The sequence below is a fragment of the Pinus tabuliformis genome, chromosome 3_2 (assembly GCF_031772625.1).
Source record: "Pinus tabuliformis cultivar Carrire ecotype Pingquan chromosome 3_2, CPIR1, whole genome shotgun sequence".
Lineage (NCBI taxonomy): Eukaryota > Viridiplantae > Streptophyta > Pinopsida > Pinales > Pinaceae > Pinus > Pinus tabuliformis.
The window spans coordinates 694,341,639-694,361,624 of record NC_142302.1 but is presented as its reverse complement, the minus strand read 5'-3'; the positions used below and the strand labels follow the sequence as shown (position 1 = coordinate 694,361,624).

Sequence of the window (19,986 nt, the reverse complement as noted above, 5' to 3'; positions counted from 1 at the left end):
AGACTCTTTGTTTCTAGCTATTGTCTCATATATAATCACTGGTGTAAACTTTATATTTTACTAATAAAAATTTATGTATACTTATTTAAATAAATAATAATAATCCTTTCTTTACCTTTTACTATATACCTATATTACAAAATTTTATAAAATTTGTATACACATTCTAATAACAACCTTTCCAAAGTAAAATAATGACATGTGATGGCATTCACATGGAAAAAAAATATCTGTAAAAAATATTTGTCCTTATCCCATCGGTTAAGAATGAAGATAACTAGTTTTCATCTTATAAGTCTTTATCATTAACCTACGATGAAAATGAGTCTAACTAGTTTTCATCCTATAAGTCTTTATCATTAACCTACAATGAAGACCAGTCTCCCTCGTTTATATATATTTTAAAAAGTTTTTTTAATGAGAAGTATATAGATAACCATTATATATAAATTTAATAGGAGTCTAAATTAATTTGAGTATATTTATTATTTAGAAATGTGTGTTTTTTTTTTATTATTTTTCCCCTCATTTCGAAACAAATCTTAGATGAAAAAATTTATATATATAATATGTTAAAAATATATTTTTGAACTTGCGCATCTGTGTATATATTTAAAATATAACTTTGAAAATATTTAATAATTTGAGAATTAACATAAATGTAACCCGGAAAATGAGAAATTCTAAAAGTTGGGAAAATGCCATGAAAGATATATCAGTCAACAAAAGAACCGATGGTAGGTTTAAGAAAGCGAGTGAAGTGTCGTCAATATAAAGTAAGATGCGACAAATGTTCCACTGAAGCCAATTAAAGATAATCGTCCTAAGCCACTGTCCACAAAATAGGCGACACATATATTTACTTTTCTATATAAATGGGCATACATAAATTCTCTGGCTTCATTGATAGCATTCAGAGTTCTCTGCTCGACTGTTTGGAACGGAAATGTATAGTTGTACGAGCTGGCTTTTCCATTCAAGGTCGCTGTGGGCGATAAAGGACAGCGGTCACATCTTTATTGTCCATCTGAACAAACAGTGTGTACCTTTAGGTTCTCACATGAGCCTCTGACATGAAAGGAACTGACATGAAAGGAACCGAGCAACTGAAGCATTTAGATCAAAATATAAAGAAAGAAAGTGCGAAAATGGGAAAGAAGAAGCTGGAGATGAAGCGCATTCAAAACTAGAGATACAGAAACCGGGGCTCTGACGAATACTGAAACTAGAGATACCAACCTCTTAAAATGGGAAAGAAGAAGGTGGAGGTGAAACTCATTCAAAACCCTACAAGTCGCCACTCAACTTTCTACAAACGCAAGGGCGGTTTGCTTAAAAAAGCCTTTGAACTTTCTGTTCTGTGTGATGTTGAAGTCGCTCTTATAATCTTCTCTGAAACCGGCAGGATTTACGAGTTTGCGAGCCACGACGAGTAAGTGGCATTCTTGGGTCCATTTCAATAGCATACTTTCTTCAATGCATTTAATTATCAGTATTCGCTTTCACTGAAATTGATGTTCAAATTTATCGTTACAATTCCACGGTCAAGAAGCTTATTAAAACGGGCAGGCCAGGTCTGTCTTTCATCAAATGTCAGAGTAGAATAACTATAGCCCGTCGGGTCTAGAAGTACCAGCAACGTTAAAAAATTATTTGTAATTTGCCCCACATTAAAGCAAACAATTACCATCCGGAAAGGGGTTAAATTCATTCTGATAAATAGACCGAATTAGCTAGTCTCATTTTCCCTCAGGTGTATAGCGAAGAAATACATCGTATTAGTTTAAAATAAAAAATTAAACAGGTATGTAGTGAAAAAATTATAGCAGCTTGCTAACATCAGATGCAGAAATTTCCGCCGACAGCATTCTTGCAGCTCGGTTAGAGATGCCTGAAAATTCGCTGTTTATTCTTTTTACATATACAGATCGTTTCCATTATGTGAATCACTAGTTTTGGAAACCGCCGAATGTTTGTTTCTCTGTTTTCCCAAGAGCTTATGTATGCCCCTCTCTTTTACTGTGATACAGGGATTGATCTCTTTTTCATCTCAAGGCTCTTCTCCTAGAAAGAAAATCTTTTGTTTAAGAACACTACACTATTATAGTATTGCATACTGCCAATAACTACTGTTAGTGAATATTGCTAATCTCCAGCTTCTCGTCCGCGGGAGGTTACAGCTCATAAGTACTAGGCGATTTCAAAATTGTATCTGTGAAAATGAGTGGGGTAAGAGAACCCGTAATGGCGTCTTATGGAGTTAATGTGTTTTACTTGTTTTATTTCGTTCAAGATGCAGAACATACCGCTCTACTCGAATCCAGTAAAGAGTAGAGCATGCTCTAAGTATTCTTATGACATTTGTTCGTCAACAAAGTTCATATGCAAATGGATCGGGGAAGACATTGCAAAGAACAAACTATTATCGTGTATCTCTCCATTGAAAAGAATGAATCAAGTAGGTGAGTTGTTCATATATATATATAAAGGAATAAATATATGAATTTGTAGAGGAATTAGTAACTGGGCTCGGCTGGTATAAGAGAATGATGTAGATGAGTGGTTCTTTCATTTTATATGAAAGTTTCTGCAGAGGAGTATTACTCAAGACAACAGTGGCCAAGATTAATGTTAGAGCAGAGCATATATAACACACAACAGATTTATACTCAAAGACTTAGTTAGTAATAGCAGAGAATAACTCATAGAGACAAACAAATGGAGAAACAACAAGATTACTCAGTTAGAAACAGCGGAATAGATAAAACAATCATTGGAGAACATAAATCACTTTCCATTACATAACAGGCTTGGACCTTGGCTTGCTTTCCTTGGCCAAAGCAATTACAGATTTATAGAGGTAGAAGAAGGATCTAGATTCCTGTATGTGATACAGATGGAGATCTGGAATGATTTAGAAACTTTCGGCGGTGTAGAAGAATCTAGAATTCTGCATGTGATTCATGAATTTGGGTTCACACTTAACGTTCTCCCACTTAAAGCCAAATAAGAGTCATCAAGTCACATCGAGTCATACCATGCCTCTACATAACTCATGTTTATTTCGTGGTAGAATCTTAGTGAGCATATCAGTAGGGTTCCTATCTGTATGGATCTTTTCCAAGGATAATTGTTTTTCCTCCAACACATGTCGAATCCAATGGTACCTTAAGTCAATGTGATTGGTTTTTGAATGAAACGCTGGGGTTTTTGGCAAGTGAATGACACTCTGACTATCACAATATAACACATACTTGTCCTGCTTTATTCCTATCTCTCCTAGGAATCGATGCATCCACAACGTCTCTTTACAAGCTTTTGTTGCAATTATGTACTCTACTTTTGTTCTAGAGAGAGCTACTATTCTTTGTAGCCTTGACACCTAAGATACTGCTGCACCTGCAAATGTATACAAATAACCTGTAGTGGACTTTCTGGTATCCATATCTCCAGCCATATCCGCATCTGTAAATCCTTCAAGCACAGTCTCATCATAACCAAAACATAAACAATAATTACTAGTACCCTTGAGATACCTCAAAATCCATTTTACTACTTCCCAATGTTGTTTGCCTAGATTGGCAAGGAACCTACTCACTACTCCCACTAAATATGCAATGTCTGGTCGTGTGCATACCATGGCATACATCAAACTACCAACTGCTGAAGCATAAGGAGTCTTGCTCATCTCTTCTTTCTCCTTGTCATCATTGGGACATAATTCAATACTTAGCTTGAAGTGGGTTGCAAGGGGTGTACCAACTGGCTTGGCATCCTTCATATTAAACCTGTGAAACACCTTCTTGATATATTTTTTTTGTGACAGCCACAACCTTTTGTTTTTCCTATCATGCATAATCTTCATGCCCAATATCTGTTGTGCTGGTCACAAATCCTTCATTGCAAATTTGCTACCCAAATCTTTCTTCAACCTATTGATCTTATTCTTATCATGCCCAACAATCAACAAGTCATCCACATATAACAATAATATGATATACTTTCCTTGATCATACCTCTTTATCTAGGCACAATGGTCAGCTTCCAACCTCTTAAAACCATTATCCAACATAAATGAATCAAATTTCTTGTACCATTGTCGAGGTGCCTGTTTCAACCCATAGATACACTTCTTCAACCTACAAACAAGTCCTTCTTTGCCTTTTTTTATGAAGCCTTCTGGATACTCCATATAAATTTCTTCCTACAATTCACCATGAAGGAATGCAATTTTTACATTTAACTGTTCACATTCTAGGTCTAAAGCAACAACTAGACTAAGAATGCCTCTAATGGATGACATTTTAATAGCAGGTGAGAAAATTTTAGTGAAGTCAATACCTTCTTTTTGGGCAAAACCTTTCACCACCAGCCTTGCTTTATACCTCTCCTTCTTTTCGTCACCTTCATGCTTAATCCTGTACACCCATTTGTTTTGTAGAGCCTTTCTACCTTTTGAGACGTTTACCAACTCCCAAGTTTTATTTTCCTGCAAAGAGTTCATTTCTTCTTCCATTGCTTTCTTCCATTCTTTACTGTGCTCGAATTTACAAGCTTCTTGAAAACAATTAGGTTCACCTTCATTAGTCAACAAAATATAGTTTGGAGGATACCTTTGTGAAGGCTTATGTGGCCTAGTAGATCTGCGAACCAACTGTGGTGATGCATTATTAGGTTGAATCTCCTGTAAAGGTTCCTGCAAGATTTCTTGTTGTTCATCATTTCCACTTGTTGTTCTTCATGCTCCTAAATTTGTTGTTCATTTTCTTGTATTGGTGGTATGTTTTCTCGCTGCTCTTCAAACTTGTCAATAACCTTCTTGACCTCCAACTCACCTACAATCCTCTTGAACATTTCTGACTCATTAAAGATAACATCCCTGCTTCTAATAATTTTATGTTTGACTAGACCCCATAGACGATAATCAAAATCTTCATCCGCATATCCCAAAAAAATGCATTTCATAGATTTATCATCTAGCTTAGTTCTATTTTCTTTGGGAATATGTACGAATGCTTCACATTCAAAGATTTTCAAGTGAGAATAATTCAAATTCTTACCAGTCCAAACTTCTTCAGGGATATCGCTATCCAAGGTTGTAGTTGGATATCTATTTATGAGGTAGCAAGTGGTCTTGACTGCTTCAACCCAAAAATTCTTCTCCAAACTGGAATTGGACAACATACTTTGCACCTTTTCCATAATGGTGCGACTCATCCTTTCTGTGACACCATTCTGTTGAGGAGTACTAGGCACAATCTTCTCATATTTTATGCCAAACCTGTTACAATATTCCTTAAATACATTTGAACAATATTCTCCACCATTATCTGTTCTTAAAGACTTCAGCAATTTGTTAGTCTCTCTTTCAGTAGCAACATAGAATTTTTGAAATATTCCAAACACTTCACTTTATTTTTCATAGGATATGCCCAAACCTTCCTGGATGCGTCATCTATAAATGTTACAAAATATGATGCTCCTCCTAATGATTTCATGTTAACAGGCCCAAACACATCTGAGTGTACTAATTTTAACACATTTTTCTTTCTGTCATGGCCACCTATAAGGAATGAAACCCTTCTTTGTCTACCATATATACAATGCTCAAAAAGATCAAGATTGTAGGATTTCAAACCTGGCAATAAATTTTTACCAACAAGGATTTTTAAGCCCTTCTCGCTCATGTGACCCAAACGCTTATGCCACAGATCTGCTGAATTTCCTTCTTTTGTGACAACAACCAAATCTGATTTTCTTATCAGTGTCTTCAATGTGTATAATGTTCTTGTCTTGGGTCCTTTGGCCACAACCAACACACCTTTGGTAATTTTCCATCCTCCTTTCCCAAACCTTGTCGAATAGCCTTCATCATCCAGTCGTCCCATAGATATTAAACTCATGCACATTTCTAGTACATGCCTGGCTTGTTTCAATAATATATCTTTTCCATCTTTCATCTTGATCTGGAAATCTCTGTTAGGGTCCCACCCTAACCCCCTTATTTATGTCATGGGATCACGTCATAGTCAAGAGTCGATAAAGCCCATATTAATACTTGTAAGTGGTTAACCCACAATTAATGACGGGACCACAGTTAGTTGCAAATGGGCAGTAGTATTAGATAGATGGTATTAATAAAACCCGCGGTATTGGCCCGTAGTATTGCATGTATGAGTCATATATAAAGGATAGAGACTCCCTGCGAGGAGTATCGTGTCTTGTTTTTGTAATCGAGCTCTACTCTATTGGAGGTTGCCCCCTCGAAGAGGCCTGTGAACATTTCTCTCTGAATAATAAAATCATTGCTATTCTGTGTTTTGGGTATCTTTTCTTCGCATATTCTATGTTCTGGGTATCTTTTCTTCGCATATTCTGTGTTTGGGTATTACTTTGCAGGTTAAGAGCATAACAAGTGGTATCAGAGCACTTTCCAGGGCTCGGTGGGATCTCCAATTCTTAGCAAATTTTTTTTTGGCTAGAGACGTGTTCCAGTGTCTTTAAACCATGGGATCTGTCGTTAAGCGCATAAACCTGCGGATTTGGGGAGGCATGCACGCAGGAAATACAAGAGGTGGTCACGTTTGTTGGACTCCCTTGTAACCCCTATGGGTACCCCTTCGAGTAGTAGCACATTAGACAGAACCGCGCACGGACTGTCTTCCACGTACCCTCTGGGTATATAGGAAGCCCCCTAGGCTCCCTTGAGACCTCGCCATAGATAAACCTTCGGACGTCTTGTGGCTACAGTACACCGAGAACAACACTCGGAGAGATTACTCGCCTGTACGATAGGGTAGTCGGGTTGTACGACTAAGGGTACGATCGATCCTCCTTAGTTAGAGCCCTGAAACATTGGGCCGAGTACTACTGTCAGACTCTTATGTATATTGCGATCTGTAGCACCTGACACTCCTCAAGACCATAGTTCCCTTTCTATCGGGGTATCACACATCATCTATTCCAGATCCGTGGGTGCAAAGAAGTGCAGCAGCAGCAGACATCAGTCCGGTAGCTCCATCAGATCAGCAGCAGCAGTTGTTCCACCATTCAGATCTCTCAGATCCACCAGATCGGAGTAGTTGTGAAGGGTTCCTGTACCTGGATCTACTTTTCGCAGGACTTTTGGCGGCATTGAAATTTTGAGGATTTGGCGACTGCAGTATTGATCAGGAAGGAGTAAAACTCCGTTAGGAGTTTTCCAAAAAAAAAAAAAAAAAGTCTGAGATCTTCCGAGGCGCTTATTGGTGACCTAGCCCATCAGAATTAGGATGACGAGCTGAGCAAGGTGGTACCATTCAATTTCTTAGTAAAAATTTTTTAGGCGGTCCCAATTTTTCATCAGGTTGGTGTATGGTAGAAACTCGCGCTCAAGCGATGGCCAATGAAAGGATGGACAAAATTGAAGACCAGGTGAACTCCATCCAATTTACGGTGAACGAAATACAACATGAGATTAAAGGAATAAGTATCCAGATACAGAATGCATTCTCGAAGGGCAAGGAGCCAGCCCACGAGGAGGCGAATAATGGCCATGAATACCATGAGGGTGAGTCTAGCCACTCGCCCCACGTCTGGCACACCCATCCACCACCCAGTCAGCGACCTCCCAAGTTGGATATGCATAAATTTGACGGTTCTCACACGTCCGCATGGCTAGCACAAATGGAGCAGTATTTCCAATTGAATCATATCATAGATGAGGGGACTAAGCTTATGGTGGGCACCATGTACTTGGACAATGAACGATGGCAATGGGGGGAATGGCATCAGCGTTGCAATGGACATTTTCAAAATTGGGCCCAATTTGCCAAAGCTCTTCGAAATCGCTTTGAACAGGAAGACTCTTTTTTGGGGCGTCTCACTAAGCTCCGACAGACGGGTACAGTGGATGAATATATTACCGCTTTTGAAGCCTTAGCCTTCCGCACTAAGGGTCTCACAGATGAGTTCTACATGGAATGCTTTATCAGCGGTCTAAAAGAAGCCATCAAAGCTCAGGTTCTACTCCACCACCCTCCCACGTGGACAGAGGCTTGCCAGGTAGCTCGTAAGGTGGAACGTGCATTAACAGCCCAATCCAACCGCCTCAACTTCCCCGCTAAAGGTCGTCCCCCACAGGCTCCCAACACGACTCAGACACTTAAGATTCAAAAGGTGTCACCTGCGGAAATGGCCGAAAGAAGGAAGCAAGGACTATGTTACTACTGTGATGAAAAATATTCCCTGGGTCATAAATGCAAGGAGCCCAAGTTTTTTCAAATAGATGCCACTGACTACAGCTCCACTGAGGAAGATCCACCACTTGAGGAACCAGAGGCGATCGAAGAAGATAACCAAAAGGAGATTGTATCTGACGAACCAATTATTTCACTAAATGCATTGGCAGGAATTTCTTCCCCTCAAACTCTCAAAATCGGGGGTTTTCTTAAACATCGTCCAGTAGTAGTCTTGATTGATAGTGGAAGTACCCATAATTTCATACATCAAAAGATCACTGAAGCAGCGCATTGTTTTGTCCGGGCAGTTTCTAACTTCCAAGTCCAAATTGCAGATGGGGGCACAATGAAATGTGAAGGCCGCTGTGAAAATGTCAAACTTCAAATGGGGGATTATCAGTTGAAAACCCACATGTTTGCAATACACATGGGGGGTTGTGACATTGTCCTAGGCGCGGAATGCCTCCGCACTCTGGGGCCAATCACAATGGATTTCCAGGAGTTATATATGAGTTTTAACCAGAACAACTCCACACATACCCTCTGTGGACTACAGGCGGGAGCCCCCTCTATCATCAGCTCGCATAGGTGATGAGCCCCAAAAATGGACAATTATTTGGGCTCATTCAACCTCCTAATTTGACTTAATCCACCATTCTCATTAGTTTATTGCATGTTTTTGATTATATTTATGTTAATAGAGTGAATTTGGTTAGTCATTATGCTAACAAGTCTAATGGGTGCTTTGTGTAGCCTTTTTGGTCAACTTGGAGACAAAATTGAAGGTCTTAATGAGCACTTGGCAGCCAAATTCGTGGGAGAACAAGCTAGAGGATTTGTAGGAAGGTGTCCCCTTCATTTATGGGCCCTTACCTCGAATTCTCCACCATCAGCTCAGAGTTCAAGGGCCACCGAATCAATTAGCATAAGGGCAGCCAAGCAAGTCAAGTAGGACTGCTGTTAACTCCAAGTTTTGGGCAGCCGAGTCCCTAAAGTTTAGGAGGACTGTTGGGTCCTCAATTTGTATAAATAAGAAGGCTTAGGGCCTCATTTTGGTTAGCCAGTTAGTCATTTTGTTAGCCAATGGATGTTAGCTAGTCAGCCAGTAGATAGTAGCTAGTAGTTAGTCATTTCATAGCCTTGTTGTCGTCATTTTGTAATTCAATTTGTATGCAATAGATTAGCTTTGCTTTCAGCTCATTCTCAAGCTCTCCTTGTGGATAGTTTTGATGTAACTCTTCATTCTTGATTAATAAAGATGAATTCAGCTTTGCACCAGCTCTAAATCTCTCTTGGGAGGTTATAGCTCTTGGGGTTGGGCCCATCTCAAGCACCCAGTACCTCCCCTGTTTATCTTTATGTGTGTTTGCTGCGTTCTTAAAATAAAATCTGCTCTTTAGATCTTGCTTTGTTATTTTGGTTGTTTTTGTTGGTTAAAGTAGCTTTTTATGTTTAGGATGGATTGGTAGGAGTTAGTCATGCGTTTATATCTCTTTGATAATGTTTTGTTCACATGCTGTACGTGATTCTTGTCATGAATAAGGTTGTTGTTCACTGATCTCATTAAACTGTTAGATAGATCATCTAATATTTTGATTGTATGCAAGACGTAGTTGGTTTGATCAGGTAAACACTATGCAGGGCACCTTCATCACCTCCTCGTTCATCTGAGCCTCATCCAGATCAGCTCCTCCATCACCAAGTCTGTTTCCTCATCTCCCATCTGCTCTTTTACCACGTAACCCTACCTTCTTGCCTTTCCATTGCCCAAACCTTCTTTGATGCAAGCGAGACTTCCACACCCTCTCATCACCTCATCCCTCAGTCATTGGGTCATTCCAGGCCCCTACCCTACCTCCCTACCCATTCATGCATTCTCTCCCAGTCACCTATCTGTCAAAAACCCAATCACGAAACATCCTGTAGAAGAATTACAGAACTTCCTGTAGAAACCCCTGCAGACTTCCTGTAAAAGTTCATAAACACGATTGCATGGCATCCAGACTTTGTGAAACTCTCAGAAAGAATGTTAGGGATCCCTTAGACCCTCTCTGTACCATCCCAACCTTTCCCAAAGCATTTCATCCCTTGATCCATCCCTGCACAGTGGAAAACTAGTTAGAAGCACATGCATGATAATTTCAACAACTTAAGCAAAAATACAAAAAGATGTTCTCTTCAGATAGTGATAACTTAGACACATGCATTTTACCTTCCTAGAAGTAATGGCATCTCTTTTCATAGTTTGCATTCTTTCCTTTGCATCAGTAGGACTAGTTGGTAGAATTAGGGTTTTCTAGGGTTTGCGTTTCTTTTTGGCTTTCAGTTTCTTTCCGCAAGTAGATTAGCTTCCTTTGAGTTAGCTTTCATCTATCAGTTAAAAAGCTTCTTCTAAGAGCTCATAGAAGTTGGCTTGAGCCCTAGCAGACTTGTGCCAGCTGACCAAGTGACAGCTGCGGCAAGAGCTAGTACTTATGCATACAACACCGTCGCTTCCAAGTTTGTTACGAACTACCGGGTTGATAAAATTAAAGAAGGGAGTTCCAGGAGTTGTAGCATTATTGCTACAATACTGGGGCCCACCATCTTTTTGGCGCCGTTGCCGAGGAAGCGTCAGAGTATTGGTGATTGCTGCTTTTCTTCTATTTTCCACTACAATCTTCTGCTAAGTAGTTTATTTCATTTCCATTATGCAATTTCGTTTATGCAAAAGTAGATTAGCATTTCCCGTTTTCATAGATTAGCATTTCTCGCTTTCATAGATTAGCATTTCAATTCTGCAATTTCATTTCTGCAAGCGTAGATTAGCATTTCAATTTCGCAAGCGTAGACTAGCATTTCATTCCTGCAATTTCATTTGAGCAAAATAGATTAGTCCTTTCCTGCTTTCATTTCAATTCCACATTTTCATTTTAGCAAGATAGTTAGTTGCAGTTCAATCTATTTCAGTTTTGCAGGTAGAAGTAGAAAAAAGCAAAAATTAACCAAAAAGATTTCCTTTCATGCCTGGCAAGAGTAGAGATAAGTTAGAAAAATATTTTCACAACACCCCCCTTTGCTTCACACAGCCAACCTTCTCTCTTCTTCGATGGCTGTGACTAAGAAGAACCCCCTGGGTGGACGTCAAGACATATCTGAAGAACCTCTAGGGGAGAAGAAGAAGAAAATATTCCTCTGGAGCAAATGGCTACAAGCAGAAATGTTGGGAGCAGTACCTTATCCAAAAATGAATTTGCAAATCAGATCGAAGATTTCAAGAGTGATATGAGGCAGTTTCTTGCCATGCAACTGGATACCTTGCGGATCCAAAAGAAGCAAGAAGAAGCCAAGAGGGCTTTGGCCATTTTTTGTCCTAGGTGCACTAGAAAGCATCCTAGGAATGAATGTCCAATGCACTCTCTAGAAGTGTGTTTCGTCTGTGAAGAATACCATCCTACAAATCAGTGCCCTTCCTTGCCTGGACTCAAAGCTGCATACCAGAGAGCCAAAGGAGCCACTGAATCACTCTGTTATATGAACCAAAGGAGGCCACATGGACCCATACCCTACCAGCAGGGAATGCAAGGTACATCCCAGACCTATTATGACCCCTATCAAGCCACTTTCATGCCTTCTTGGGGTCCCCCTGCTCATCCTTCGTGCTTCACACCTCCTCCTTGTTCCTTCACAGATCCATATTATGCCCTACCAGTTGCTCATTCGTTTCACTCTTATGCTCAGCCACAGCCTCAGTGGAATGCACCTTATCAGGAGTGGAGGCCCCAGTACAACTCTCATCCCGCTCATTTTCCTCCACCACCTGCTCATCCACAACCATCGCCTCCTCCTCCACCAAGGCAACCCCAAATGCCTACCCAACCACAATGCCATCCATCTCCATCTCAATTTCACACCTCCACTCAACTACCCGTACCATTTCCAAAGCCATACAATGGAGTAGCTCAACCCAATTGCAAAGCTGAGGCACAACATGTGCAAATGACTCCTTTTGAGCTCAATGATGTTCACCAAAGCTCAGAAAGAGTGTTGCAAAAGAGAGAATCTATTGACAACATTGAAGGACCAAAGGAAAAAGAAGATTCCAAAGAGGAGATCAAAGAACCATGGGCTGCACTTGATGAAGAGAAGAGATCAGAATCAGAGATCGAGAAAGCTTCCTCATGGTTACCATCAAATCTTCCATGTATTCAAGAGAAAGATCAACAAAAAGAGGAAGATGAGAAAGTCATGTTAGAAGGTGACATGAAACATGATCCAGATCAGCAAAAGAACCAAGGATATCAGAGCTATATTGAGACATGGTTCCAGACAGTCACTAAGTTGCAGCAGTACTCTCTTCCTCAGCTATGTTTGATCCCTTCAAGGTCAGATCATTTGGTCCCTGAGATCTGGATACCTATCCAAGCATGCATTTCGAGCCTCCACATCATTTTGTCTCTAATCTCGATGTGCACATGGCTCCATTGGAAGTATTCTTATACTTGAGAACGATTTTGTTTTTCAAGTAGGGTAGGGTAGAAAAAAGAAAAAAAAAAGAAAAAAGAGAAAAAAGAAAAAGAAAAAATGAAAAAAGAGGAAAATAGAAATCTAAGGTGAAAACCTCCTCGGAGGCGCCTTAGATTGGCTCATTGATTGAAAACCTCCATGAGGCGGTCAATGGGTTGGAAAAAAAGAGAAAAGAGAATAAGATCTTTGGGTGAAAACCTCCCTTGGAGGCGCCCAAGGCAGGCAATTAGGGTGAAAACCTCCATGAGGCGCCCTAGTTGTTTTTCAAAAAAAAACAAAAGAGAAAAAGAAAAAGAAAAATAAAACTAATTCCATTGGCTAATTGCAGGTTGCAAGAAGGACGTTTCATGACAGGAGGAGCACTCAAATCAAGGTTAAAGGAATTTTTCTTGTGCCTTCTACAGGAAGCTCTGTATTTCTACAAGAAACATCCTGTAGAACCTTTGGACGAACCAAATTCAAATTCAAAATGGAATCTGATGGTGGGAATCTGTTGATTAGGCCTACAAGCACTTGTGTGTCCATCCCTTGCCTCTCTCCATCATTTTTTCCACCTCATTGTGCTTCTCATTGTGCTTCTACAGGAACTTCCTGTAGAAATTATGGGAAACTAGACATGGACTTCAAAAAGTGGTTTGGCAAACATGGTAGCTTCCTCAAGGGTTCAGAAGCCCTAATGCAATCTTCCAACTCCTCCTCCCTCATCTCCATACCTGCATCACAGCCCAAGCTCAGTTTTCCCTTCCATGCAAACACATGCAAAGTGCCTTGAAGCAAAAACACATAGAACAAAACTTGTTTTTTCCATAACTTGAAAACCATGCATCCATTTGACAAACCTTTTTATGGGGAATTGCACAAGGGTGATGGCAACATGCTTGAGCAGTTTCAGCCAATTCCGGTGCACGGTTTCCAAGAAATCAGCCTCCATCACCATCAGCAATTTTTGCATTTTCGCCATATCCGTGCATCCATTTCAAAACCTGTTTCATGGGGATATGCATGTGAGTGATAGTAACCTACCCAAGCAGTTTCAGCCGATTCCGATGCATGGTTTCCGAGAAATTGATCTCGGAAATCTTCAGCCATTTTCCATTTTTCTCGAAATCCGTGCATCCATTGATCATGATTTTTCTATGGGAGATGCATAATGATGATAGGAACATGCTCACTGAGTTTCAGATCAATCCGGTTTACCGTTTGAGAGCAATGGTGAAAACAAGTTCTGGTTTTGTGACCATGCAACAGCAGCAGCTTGAAGGTGCAGATCTGAACGTGGAAACAATTGCATGCAGCTCAGATCCTGCCAGAGGACACCTGCAAAAGGAAAAGCAATCAAAAATCATCAACCAAGCCCTCATGCAATCAAAGGATCCAAGCATGCAGCAGCAGAATCAGACCATGCAGCAGCAAAAAGCTTCACAAGCAACCGTTTGACTTCAGGTACGTGACTAAACCTTGTTCATCTATTGCATGAATCTAGTCTAAGCATTGCATGAACAAATGAGATGGTGAGATTAAGTTAGAAAGGTAGTAAGTCTGATTGCACTCATCCAGGGATCATCAACGCATGTGTGTAGTCAGTCACGGGGAATCAAAAAAATTTTTTAAAAAATAAAATAAAAAAAACAGACAGTGGTAACTCCAGTGCAACTGATTAACGGGAAGAGGCCATGCAGCTCATCACAGCACTGCCGTCTGCATGTGGCCACGTACGCTTGGCCACTGCACTCCCTCACCATGAATCACGCCAAAATTAAATGACGCTCGACTGACTCTCACACCCTCTGTTCAACTGCGGTTACAACTGGAGCACGCATCCACCACTTCCAGATCAGTTAACCAATGGTCCTCTACAAGTTTTCTTCCTGATTTCTTAGATTTCTGTCGTTTTAAAAAAATCTCCCACCTATCACAATCTACAGGCGTTTCTATAGGAAGTCTTCTATAGGAAACGCAGAAAACAACCATGCAGAAAGAAAATGTGGGATTTTCATCGAAATTCAAGCTCCAAATGAGTGGTGGACGAAGCTAGAACAGATCATGTTATGGTAAGGACTGCAGATGTTTCCCATATCATGGTGGATGAAGGTGGATTAGTCAGAGCCATGGAGAAGAATTTGAGCTCACAGGTTGTCGATGGTAACATTGAAATTTGTCCCCTGTCCAATAGTTTGGGCCCTCAGTTCTCTTTTTGCCCTGGGGAGTTTGAGAATGAAAAATGGGCAGTCGATGCAAATATAATATTGACAACTACAACTGGCCTACATGAACCTCTAATGCTGGCAGAGGAGATTGCATCTGAAGAGGCCACAAAAAGAAAACAAGCAGAAGAGAAAGCAATTGTTTAAGACAGTACTGAGACAGATGGTGAAGCATACGATGACCACAAACGTCAGTCTGAAGTACGCGATTCAACTACAGGCCAATCTAATGTGACTGACGATAAGAAGAATGGAGTTTCTAAGGGTAATGGAAAGATGTCTAACCAGCATTTGACAGAGTTGAAATCACATAGGCCTGGTTCAAGTGTTCTTGGTAAAGGTGGAAATTCTCAAATGCAGAAGTCAAGGCCATTTCATCCAAGTACTTCTATCAAAGGGGTTGTAAAGGTTGGAACAAGAGGTAGCATTGATTTGAGTTCACATGGAAATACGGGAGAAAAGTCTCAACTGGAACATATGGAAGTCACAGTGTCAGCTACAGAAGGTTTAGTTCATCGGCCAACAAAAAAATGGAACTGCAAGGTTGAAGTATACTGTTCCACAACCATTTGCTCTTGCAACTGACAAAAGGGCTTCCACGGGAGTACAGCCTATTGATGTAACAGCTAATGACATGAACAATCATATGGGTGCAAGAGGTACCCCATCTTCTTCAGTTCCTAAAAAGGACAAGATGCCAGTGAAACTGGATGCACAAGTTGCTTACCATCCTTTGCTCTCTGAAGATCTACATCTACATGACCAGAATGTGAATCCTTCCAAGCAAGTGAATATGAAGCTAGAGGAAGATGCTCATTCCACTTTTTCCTCAACTGCAAGTGCAAAATCAATCAGAGATTCTAAGGGCAAGTCTGGCAATGCTCCTTCTGGAGTTGTTTTCAGCTTTAGATGTAATGAGAGAGCTGAGAAGCGTAAAAAGTTTTTTTTACAAAATTTGAGGAAAAATTGAAGAAAGGAAACACACGGACAGCCGAGTATTTCGGCAGCAAAAGTCTTGAAGCCAAGGAATTGTTGTTCATTAATATCACACAGCCCAAGAATTCTTCCTTGAGTCCAAGGGGAAACCATCAACAACATTTCCTTTTCTAACCAAAGCATAAGGAAAGGAAGCACTCTCACCATGCCAAGGGAATTCATAATTCATCATTATCCATGGTTATCATTTTAGGTTGTTGTGTGCACTTAGACATGGAATTTATTCACCTCCATAAAAGAAGTTAAGCATTTCCTATTTTCTTCTACAGTCATTAAGTGAATGTGCCACAAAAATGAATGAAGAATTTTGGCCAAAGATATCAGTCCTTCTAACAGTGAGGAAGAAGAGCAGAAAGGGGGAGAAGATGAAGGCTGCCACAGCCAAGCTGAAAGGAAAGTCGCCCACAGCCAAGCCGGATACAGTGGTGCTGTTTGTTTCTACAGGAAGACAGAGGACTATTTCTACAGGAAGCCAGTGAACTATTTCTACAAGAAGTTTGAAAAGAGGGAAGCCAAAGGAGGAATCGGCCGAGATGTTAGAGAAAGAAGCCACCAGGGCCATCAAAGATGAGGAGAGAGATTGGTTGCTCAGAGGATGAGCAACACTTTCAGTAGGGGGGTGATGATGAGCCCCAAAAATGGACAATTATTTGGGCTCATTCAACCTCCTAATTTGACTTAATCCACCATTCTCATTAGTTTATTGCATGTTTTTTATTATATTTATGTTAATAGAGTGAATTTGGTTAGTCATTATGCCAACAAGTCTAATGGGTGCTTTGTGTAGCCTTTTTGGTCAACTTGGAGACAAAATTGAAGGTCTTAATGAGCACTTGGCAGCCAAATTCGTGGGAGAACAAGCTAGAGGATTTGTAGGAAGGTTTCCCCTTCATTTATGGGCCCTTACCTCGAATTCTCCACCATCAGCTCGGAGTTCAAGAGCCACCGAATCAATCAGCACAAGGGCAGCCAAGCAAGTCAAGTAGGACTGCTGTTAACTCCAAGTTTTGGGCAGCCGAGTCCCTAAAGTTTAGGAGGACTGTTGGGTCCTCAATTTGTATAAATAAGAAGGCTTAGGGCCTCATTTTGGTTAGCCAGTTAGTCATTTTGTTAGCCAGTGGATGTTAGCTAGTCAGCCAGTAGATAGTAGCTAGTAGTTAGTCATTTCATAGCCTTGTTGTGGTCATTTTGTAATTCGATTTGTATGCAATAGATTAGCTTTGCTTTCAGCTCATTCTCAAGCTCTCCTTGTGGACAGTTTTGATGTAACTCTTCATTCTTGATTAATAAAGATGAATTCAGCTTTGCACCAGCTCTAAATCTCTCTTGGGAGGCTGTAGCTCTTGGGGTTGGGCCCATCTCAAGCGCCCAGTACCTCCCCTGTTTATCTTTATGTGTGTTTGCTGCATTCTTAAAATAAAATATGCTCTTTAGATCTTGCTTTGTTATTTTGGTTGTTTTTGTTGGTTAAAGTAGCTTTTTATGTTTAGGATGGATTGGTAGGAGTTAGTCATGCGTTTATATCTCTTTGATAATGTTTTGTTCACATGCTGTACGTGATTCTTGTCATGAATAAGGTTGTTGTTCACTGATCTCATTAAACTGTTAGATAGATCATCTAATATTTTGATTGTATGCAAGACGTAGTTGGTTTGATCAGGTAAACAATATGCAGCGCACCTTCATCACCTCCTCGTTCATCTGAGCCTCGTCCAGATCAGCTCCTCCATCACCAAGTCTGTTTCCTCATCTCCCATCTAATCTTTTGCCACGTAACCCTACCTTCTTGCCTTTCCATTGCCCAAACCTTCTTTGATGCAAGCTAGACTTCCACACCCTCTCATCACCTCATCCCTCGGTCATTGGGTCATTCCAGGCCCCTACCCTACCTCCCTACCCATTCATGCATTCTCTCCCACTCACCTATCAGTCAAAAACCCAATCACGAAACATCCTGTAGAAGAATTACATAACTTCCTGTAGAAACCCCTGCAGACTTCCTGTAGAAGTTCATAAACACGGTTGCATGGCATCCAGACATTGTGAAACTCTCAGAAAGAATGTTAGGGATCCCTTAGACCCTCTCTGTACCATCCCAACCTTTCCCAAAGCATTTCATCCCTTGATCCATCCCTACATAGTGGAAAACTAGTTAGAAGCACATGCATGATAATTTCAACAACTTAAGAAAAAATACAAAAAGATGTTCTCTTCAGATAGTGATAACTTAGACACATGCATTTTACCTTCCTAGAAGTAATGGCATCTCTTTTCATAGTTTGCATTCTTTCCTTTGCATCAGTAGGACTAGTTGGTAGAATTAGGGTTTTCTAGGGTTTGCGTTTCTTTTTGGCTTTCAGTTTCTTTCCGCAAGTAGATTAGCTTCCTTTGAGTTAGCTTTCGTCCATCAGTTAAAAAGCTTCTTCTAAGAGCTCATAGAAGTAAGCTTGAGCCCTAGCGGACTTGTGCAAGCTGACCAAGTGACAGCTGCCGCAAGAGCTAGTACTTGTGCATATGGCGCCGTTGTTTCCAAGTTTGTTACGAACTACCGGGTTGATAAAATTAAAGAAGGGAGTTCCAGGAGTTGTATCATTATTGCTACAATACTGGGGCCCACCAATAGGATGGAAAAATTGTTAAAAAAGGGCCATCATGGAGTGGTAGCTCAATTTAATGCCATCCAGGTAGTCGAAACCATGTCTCTGCCAATTCATCCTGAGATGCAACAGATTTTAAATAAACATCGGACGGTCTTTGATAAGCCTCATGAGCTTCCACCCTCGCGAGGGGAGAATGATCATAGCATCACATTGGTTCCAGGGGCCCAACCCCCAAATGTGCGGCCATACAGATATCCGTTCACCCAAAAGAATGAAATAGAAAAAATGATCAAGGAATTGTTGGAAGCAGGTGTCATTCGTCCCAGCATTAGTCCTTATTCATCCCCAGTGGTCATGGTCCTCAAGAAAGATGGGGAGTGGCGGATGTGTCCCAAATTCAGGGCCCTCAATAAGTTGACAGTCAAAGATAAATTTCCCATCCCGGTGGTTGACGATTTGCTGGACGAACTCAATGGAGCTCAATTCTTCACTAAGTTGGATCTTCGCTCAGGCTACCACCAAATTCGCATGAGGGAAGTCGACATTCCCAAGATGGCTTTCAGAACTCACGAAGACCATTATGAGTTCCTGGTCATGCCATTTGGTCTCTGTAATGCCCCCTCTACTTTTTAGAGCCTTATGAATCACCTCCTCAAACCATATCTCAGAAAATTTGTCCTTGTCTTCTTCGATGACATCCTCATCTATAGTGGCACTTGGGCGGCACATCTTCAGCATGTAGATCTACTCTTGCAACTACTCCGCCAGCATAAATTATTTGTCAAGATGTCTAAGTGTTCGTTTGGCATGGAAGAAGTTGAGTATTTGCGCCACATTGTGGGGCGTGAAGGTGTCAAGGTGGACCCCAAAAAGATCCAGGCAATGCAAGAATGGCCTCAACCTAAGACCTTGAAGAGCTTGAGAGGATTTTTGGGTCTAACAGGCTATTATCGTAAATTTGTCCGCAACTATGGCCGCATAGCAAAGCCCCTCACTCAACTCCTAAAGAAAAATTCCTTCTTCTGGAACGAGGAAGCACAACAGGCATTTACCGCTCTCAAAAACGCCATGTGTTCCACTCCAGTCTTAGCACTACCTGACTTCACCAAATCCTTTGTCATTAAATGTGATGCTTTGGGTACAGGTATTGGAGTAGTCTTAATGTAGGAAGGCCGACCATTGGCCTTCACCAGCCAACAACTCAGTGGGAGGAATCTGGGCCAATCTACCTACGAGAAGGAAATGATGGCCATCTTACATGCAGTCGAGACCTGGCGACCTTACTTATTGCGGCGACGTTTCCAAATCCGCACAGATCATCACAGTCTTAAATATTTTTTGGAGCAACGCCTATCCTCCCCACAACAAAATAAATGGTTAGCCAAAATGCTGGGATATGATTATGAGATCATTTACAAGAAAGGGAAACACAACAGTGTAGCAGATGCATTGTCGTGCCAA

General features: G+C 40.8%; 1 protein-coding gene across 4 annotated transcripts in view; it reads left to right on the top strand.

Moving 5' to 3' along the window:
• The first annotated feature begins 1,116 nt into the window (after positions 1 to 1,116).
• The window catches only part of LOC149182525 (truncated transcription factor CAULIFLOWER D-like), a 339,394-nt gene continuing 320,524 nt past the window's right edge, over positions 1,117 to 19,986 (top strand). For 2 of the 4 annotated variants that reach the window (XM_089418595.1, XM_089418592.1), the window contains exon 1: positions 1,117 to 1,432. In XM_089418595.1, the coding sequence (XP_089274721.1) occupies positions 1,248 to 1,432 (185 nt within the window). In that variant the 5' untranslated portion in view covers positions 1,117 to 1,247. The remainder of the gene's footprint in view (positions 1,433 to 19,986) is intronic. The other 2 variants (XM_089418596.1, XM_089418593.1) reach the window with 1 other exon arrangement.